The 7,500-nt window shown below is 36.5% G+C and overlaps 2 protein-coding genes across 5 annotated transcripts in view; one reads left to right on the top strand and one right to left on the bottom strand.

Moving 5' to 3' along the window:
• Positions 1 to 3,596, top strand: part of fank1 (fibronectin type III and ankyrin repeat domains 1) — a 9,833-nt gene extending 6,237 nt beyond the window's left edge. Inside the window, exons 7-11 of the mRNA XM_077201280.1 lie at positions 217 to 382; positions 448 to 588; positions 2,876 to 2,953; positions 3,358 to 3,402; positions 3,479 to 3,596. Of these exons, the coding sequence (XP_077057395.1) occupies positions 217 to 382; positions 448 to 588; positions 2,876 to 2,953; positions 3,358 to 3,402; positions 3,479 to 3,520 (472 nt within the window). The 3' untranslated portion in view covers positions 3,521 to 3,596. The remainder of the gene's footprint in view (positions 1 to 216; positions 383 to 447; positions 589 to 2,875; positions 2,954 to 3,357; positions 3,403 to 3,478) is intronic.
• adam12a (ADAM metallopeptidase domain 12a) overlaps positions 3,538 to 7,500 on the bottom strand; it is a 118,527-nt gene continuing 114,564 nt past the window's right edge. The window contains exons 23-24 of one of the 4 annotated variants that reach the window (XR_013194379.1): positions 6,550 to 6,772; positions 3,538 to 5,223 (exon numbers count right to left, since the gene is read on the bottom strand). Coding sequence is in view for 1 of the 4 variants with exons in the window: in XM_077200236.1 (XP_077056351.1) it covers positions 6,703 to 6,772 (70 nt within the window). In the remaining 3 variants the exon portion in view is untranslated. Of the gene's footprint in view, positions 6,773 to 7,500 lie in introns of all 4 variants that reach the window. The other 3 variants (XR_013194378.1, XR_013194377.1, XM_077200236.1) reach the window with 3 other exon arrangements.

Below are 7,500 nucleotides of genomic sequence, written 5' to 3' on the forward strand. Positions count from 1 at the left end.
AAGTCTGAATTTTAAGTTAGAAATTCGAAATTGAGAGATAAAAGTCGGAATTCCCTTTTTATTTATTTTTTATTCCGTGCCGGAAACAAGCTTCCACATTAATCTCCATTGACACATAAGGATTTATCAGGCTAATATTTTACTGGGGCCCAGAGTATGAACATGTTGGTCTCCTGTGTGTGTGTGTGTGTGTGTGTGTGTGTGTGTGGTGATCAGCCTGATGATCGCGTGTTTCCACGGGCACCTGGACGTGGTGAAGTTCCTGCGCAGCTGCGGGGCGTCCTGGCGCTCTCGGGACAGATCGAGCTGCTGTGCTCTTCACTGGGCCACAGTCGGGGGACACCTGCCCATCCTGCAGTACCTCATACAGGACGGGTGCGAGGTGAGAACATCCTTCACATGATCATGTGTCTGATTCACTGCTCATAATGTTGTTTTGTGTCTCAGACTAATGTGCAGGACAGTGCCTTGTGGACACCTCTCATGATCGTGTCGGTCATGACCGGAGACACGGCTGTAGCTTCACTGTTGATCAGCGCTGGTGCTGATGTTAATATGCAGGACAGAGACGGGAAAACACCACTCATGGTCTGAACTCTATCTAAAAAAACACTAAACAAGCAGGGGAAGACGGGGTTAGTTGGCACACTTTTAATCAAGTGCATATTTCTCGCTGTATAGGTCTATTTTTGAAGGTTAAACACAAGCCTATTTCTATTGTGTTGAAAACTGAACTTTTCCACCATTATTGTCCTGGAACAAAGATACTGTTCACTGAACACGTTCATCAGACAGCAGAACTCGGAATTACAAGGAAATAGTCAGAATTGTGAGATATAAGAATTGTGAGTTATAAACACAAATTTGCAAGACAATGCCAGAATAGAAAGAAAAAAAAGTTCCAGTGAGAAACCAGCTGTTTAGTGAAACTTATTTGAGAATAATGTATTAGTTTTAAATATTTAATTCTATCTTATGTAAAATGTATTAGCTTTACATATTTAATTCTAACTTATTAAAAAAGAAATTGTGTTTTTGATTTTGACTCAAACCAGCGATAGCAGTAGCCTGGCTCCGCCCTCCTACGCACTTCCGCTCAATTTAATTTTCCTTCAGTACTACGTCTGGGATTGCGCTGTAGACTTTGGTTTTCTTTTACTGTCTATGGTTTTCTCCGATCAATTTTTTTACCGGGCCAATCAGCGAACAGAGGGAGTGGCTGAGAACGATGACGTTGATGTCGATTCGTGCGTTATTTTGAGTTGTAGTTCAAAATAAGAAAGATGCGAGCGAAGCCATTCGGTCCGTTGTGGCAACGCTGCCGAATATAAAGAAGTTAAAGCCGGAGCAAGAACAATCTTTGCTTAGTTTTGTGTTTATGGCCATCCAAAAGACATATGTCACGACCAAACGTTAGCGATTGGTTATGACAGATAGAGTGACTCTGGGCAGATCCAATAGTTTTAGACTTCAATAGAATACCCGCCTACAAGGAAGTTAACGCTTGTCAATGGAGCGGTGCCAGACTCTCTGTACAAATGAAATGTACGAGAGTCTGGTAGAACCAGGCTACGTTAGCAGTGCTGTTATTGTTCACTAAATCTAAAGCTATTCAAATTTAAAAAGCTAAAGCTATTAAAAAAGTTTTCAGTAAGTGAAATAAAGCTGAAATAAAACATAAATATCAGATGTAAAACTTAACACACAAATTAGAAATAGAAAATTAGAAATTGTGCCTTGGCAATCAACAGATATAAGTTTACGTTGAAGTATTAAAATTACAAAAACATATTAAAATCAAAATAAATGAAGGCTAAATAGAAATAGCCAAATACAAAATATGAACAAATATTATAAAACTGATAGCTATAGCTGTAAAAAATGATCTTTTGGTAAGGTAAATACTACTGAAAAAAAACCAATGTAATTTACAAGAAAAAGTTAGTTCAGGCAAGAATTAAAAAAAACTTAGTAAATTCCATATCAGTACTTAATTCAAGCGAGTAGAAATGAAAGCGTAAATATCAACTCAATAAAATTAAGTAAAAATTACTCAACTTTTCTGAAACTGGGGTTCCCATCATGCACTGGACCTTGCATAATTAATGAGGTTCATTTTTCACTGGTTTCCAGCAGTATTTACACTGTCTTATCATTGCTTTTGTTGTCAGTATTAGTAACTTGCCATTTTGTGACATTTCGAGTAAATTTTCTGCTCAAAATGACACATTCAAACACAAAAACGATCCATCAAATGTTACCGTCATTGTGTATTGTCTACCAAGTATTGAGGTCTTTGCATTCACATCATGCTTAACATCTGACATGATGAAGTATAAATTACTTAGATACTGTAAGTAAAACACATACTATAAATGACTTGTATAATTCAATAAAATTGTTTGAGTGAAATTTCAACTAAATCGATATTAATCAACCTTCTACTAGCCAAGTTAAAATTACTTATTTTCTTTGTTACTTTCACTTAACTAGGTTAAGTAAAGTTTACTTAATTCCATATGCCAAGTAAATTTTAACTTAAAGATTTCTAATCAAAGCTACTGATAAATATGTTTGGGTTTTTACTTGGCAAATCTTTGTAAATATACTAGCATTTTCTGAGTGGAAAAAGTTGCCTAGCTTTTTTCAAGTAAATCCTACTCCAAATTGTTTTCAGTGAAGAGACAGTCTATGTGACAACTAGCCCCAGTCTCCCCTCGATTAACAGTAGATGTTCTTTTTCATGTACCATATAAAAATGTTTGCTTTATATTGTTTAATGTGAGTGATAAAACTAGCGGGTGTATTTATGCGTATAGAGATTAAGGTCATTCATTTGAAGGACATAATGTGTGTAAACATGTTTATTTCTCAGGTGGCTGTGCTGAATAATTATGAGCATCTCGTGAAAATGCTTTTGGAAAATGGAGCCGATCCGAACATCCGGAACAAGGTCTGAACCTCACATAAGCAGAACCACATCAAATACACAGCAAACTGAATCTCTTCTGAAAAATATCTCTGTTCAAAGTCTCCATTTGCCCATCATTTCTATCTGAGATTAATACTTGACTATAAAAAGATCTCATTTGGGATTTTACTGTAACCAGTCTGAGATTTGAATATGAACTAAAATAGTTCTCTTCCAAAGACCAAATTATCTTATGAGCTACAATATAAACATTCATTTTTAAGAAAACAACAGTCATTATTTCTCATAATGAATGTTAGGAGAAACGTGAGACACATTTTAATACTGAAATGAATCTCCATGAGCTATAAAAGAGCAATACAATTGTCTAGTCATGAAGCAGATTGTGTGTGTTCATCTGTGACTGACTCTTTCTCTGGTTTCAGGTTGGCGTTAGCGCTCTGGAAATGGCCACAGCATTTGAAAGAGAGGTAAACGCCATTCTTCTTGATACAACTTATGCAAGTATTTAAATCATTGATTATATTTCTTTATCGTTTCCTTCAGAACATCATCAGTCTGTTGTTGGAAGAGTCAGAGATTAAATGAGACAAACCACACACGGGTTTCATAAACAACTTTACTAGCGCTGCCCTTTATGCCGACCGTATGTGTGTGTTGCAGACATCAACGTACAGCATCTTATTTCACATTTCTTGATTAATCCAAGATTTATCATAAAAAAAGCAGTTTACACCCGTGACACTGAATAAAAAGAACGTTACATGAGTAGATTTACTGAGATACAACATGATTGAAAGTGAATAATAGTAAATGATAACTGTGATTAAAACAAGCAAGGCAGTTAACCTAGAGACACGTGATCTTAATATAACCGATCAGCGTCTAGATCTGAACAGTCTCTACTGTAATGCACTGTGTGGTTTAACTGTAAAAAGGCAACAGGACACTTCAGATGTCCTGACGTCTGCTAATACAGTGAAAGAAGATGATTTACAATGTAAACAATGAGAAATAATGGCACTCATTAGATGTCCAGGCCTAAAAGACCCTCGTTTGAGATCATAAAAGGCTCAAATACCAGAGTTTCAGTGCCAAACATCAACTGCCAATGGAGGGTGAAATACCCCAAACGTATTTATTTATTTCCAGCCATAGTTTGCAGTATTTCTTATTAAAGTGCGCCACCATTCAAAACGTTGAGGTCAGTAAGATTTGAATACTTTTATTCTGCAAGGATGCATTAAATTGATCAAAAGTTACAGTAAATGCATTTATAATGTTACAAAAGATTCTGTTCTTTTGAACTTTCTATTCATCAAAGAATCATGAAAAGAATATATCATGTTTTCCTCAAAAATATAAAGCATCACAACTGTTTTCAACACTGATAATAATCATAAATGTTTCTTGAGCAGCAAATCATCATATTAGAATGATTTCCGAAGGATCATGTGACACAGAGACCAGAGTAATGCATCTTTGATCACAGGAATAAATTACATTTTTATTACATAAATTACAAAACGGCTATTTTTACTGTATTTTTGATCAAATAAATACAGCCCTGATGAGCAGAAAGAAAAAAAAAATCTTACCAACCCCAACTTTTGCAGAGCAGTGTTTATATTTATGAGTCTCAAACTCTCGGTGAAACATCAGGACCTAAGAGTCATGAAAGATGTCTGTTATTTATCAGCGTGCATCAGACAATCATTCTTGCTATTCAATTAAACCGTTTATGATGTTGTAGTTTCTCAAAAAGTTATCAGAAAGCAGGCGAGTTACAGGAAAAGCCAGTTTGCACTTCTGACCCAGTTGACAGTAATTCATGACCATAATAACTGCTAAACCTCTATTTTTACATCATTTGTGCACATCCTTTTCTTTTAGTGCAGTGTTTTCATTTACCCTGACAAATCACCCATGAAACTCTGCCAGTGACACAAACCCACTGACCGCAGCGTGTTTGAGGGAGACCGAAGGGATTATGGGAATATTTAGAGAAGGATTCATATCTGTTTTCATTAACCACAATCCCGTTATAATGCTCCATTATTTAGGTCGATACGACAAAGTCCTTATGTAATTCATTTCATCATTTCTCCACAAGAACTATTTTTCAAAGAACATCCAGTATATGAGCGTATGGCTGCATGGCCATGAAACCCGGGCCGGTTTGGCTTTCTGTCTCTCAGATCTGTCAGCACAGGTCTCGAAGCTGAACCGTCTATCTGAACACAACATCTGTGTTCCTCCATCTTCCTCACGAGCTTTGAAATCAACAAAAGCTGAGCTTGGTGCAAAAATGTGTTGCAAATGTTTTCATCCTCACCAAAAAAAAAGAAGAAGAAGAGAAACAAGAATCGTTTAGACGTGAAATGGAGTGAATGCAGAACATTATTCAGTACTGTATCCCCCCTGCGCATGTCCAGCTCATATTTCACCTCAAAATCAAATATGCTAGAAATTGTTTTTTTTTACAACAATAAAGCTTGTTTTAAAAACCCTTATGATTGTTTGCATTGTGATATTTTAAGCACAGTTTCCAGACAACTTATTATTGCAATACAGTAATGAACATCATCTTGCCCTGATAATTTTCCAGATATTTTGTTTTATTTAGCATAAATATATTTTGGATATATATTTTTAGCATGGATAAATTTAGACTTGTAAACGACAGCTGCTTTACAGCAGAATTTAAATCTATCTATTAAGATTTCCATGAAAATTGTCGTTTCCACTCAAAATCTCATTACTGCAAAGCAAAAAAAACTTAATAATAATAATAATATATTTTAAACTGTAATATTTATACACCATGATAGTTTTTATGATAGTATTTATTTTACAGCTTTTAGATTGTTCTCATTAAAAAAAACTAATTTGTATTTTTTTCTGATTCTAATTATCTATGATGATTTTCATTTACTAACAATGACTATATATCAGTGATAATACATAGATAATAATTAGAATTAAAAAATATTCAGCTGTATTAACGTCATTAGAATATGAGGGGAAAATACTTTAAAAAGTCACAATGCAAAAAAAAAAAAAAACTTTCAAAATGGCTATTTTTTCAATGCAAAATTTAATTTATTCTGTTTTTTTTTTTACTTTGGGGTGAAATGTGACCCGGACATATTTTTCAAAAGTATTTTCATGCAAGTTCGTTCAACATCCTTTAAGTATCACTGCATTCAGGTTAAATCATGTCTGAAATAGATCATGAAAATGGCTATTAAATCATATTAAATTGTTGCCCTTTTAAAAGCCCTTTTCATATACCAAAAGACATCACAGACTCAGAACCATTAGCAAAGTACAAATCCCAATTCACGTTTCCATTTAAATCAGTTAGATCGATTGGTGTCAGTCCAGTTTAGCGTCCACGTGATGTGGTTCATGTTCACAGATAACACGTCTTCTCTTTCCTCCGCTGGTACACAGTCGAAAAAGGTCCAAACAACAACAATAGCAACAACAACAAAAGGTCAATCAGGTAAACGTGGGCGAACCACCGATTGCTACGATTGAGAAAGTGTCAACCACAGTGCACTGTGCTCAAATAAATACGCTCGTAACCGACATAAATAACGCGTGACATGTACCTGAGCTTGGACTCATAGCACCGTTTAGAGGGAGAGCACCGCAGGGGTCAAAGGTCACCCCTCACATCAGGACTCTGACACGCCACGTGTCCCGCAGAGGTTCATAGTGCAAAAAGCGAGTGTCTCCAGGGCCGAAATCCCTCAGTCCGGCTCTCAGCTGCTGAACTTCACTCCGGCTGGGAACTGAGGCTTCGGCAACGTGGGCGGCTGTTTAGGAGCAGGCCTGCAAATCCGTTCAAAGGTTAATCATAAAATGCATCACTTCATCTTTGGGTCATTCCTACAGGATGGTGTATTTTGGACTGAGCAGGTTTGTTGAAAACATTTTTAAAAGACTTTTTGGGATATCATGTAGTGTGTGATATAGCTGTTTGTGAATGTAAAAGTTCAGTAAAGTTTCACAGATCAAAGTGCAGATAAATGGAGTAATTGTCTCCCGAAAGAAAGAAGTGATTCTGAACTGCCTGAAAGAGTCGTTCGTAATTCCAGTCTCACTTCCTGCTGAGAAATTTGCATAATGCCAGTCTCTGGTCTTGATTGGCTGTCGGCGAACAGCGTCTGCTTTGCTCCTCCCTCAAACACTGTAGTTAATCTGAGACTGGAAGAGTTTGGTTTGTGTTGATCATGTTGAGAAGACGCTTTTTTCTGGTAAAACAGACGCCATCGTTTCTGTTTGTATCACTGTGTATCAAGAGCTGAGGAAAAGCTGAAATTCAGATATGCTAATGAGCCTTTGGTGTCTGACACACACTGAAAGCGATCGACCAATCACAACAGACTGGGCAATCTGACCAATCAGAGCAGAGCAGGCTCACGGAAAGGAGGGGTTTAGAGAGACAAATCCTTGATTAAACTGTTTAGACCAGGGGTGCAAAACTCAGTTCCTGAGGGCCACATCCCTGCAGAGTTGTGACGGGATTCTTTCTTTCTTGTGCTTCAATTATTATTTTT

Source organism: Siphateles boraxobius, unplaced genomic scaffold (genome assembly GCF_051911475.1).
Source record: "Siphateles boraxobius isolate OS27281-9 unplaced genomic scaffold, OSU_SipBor_1 46, whole genome shotgun sequence".
Lineage (NCBI taxonomy): Eukaryota > Metazoa > Chordata > Actinopteri > Cypriniformes > Leuciscidae > Siphateles > Siphateles boraxobius.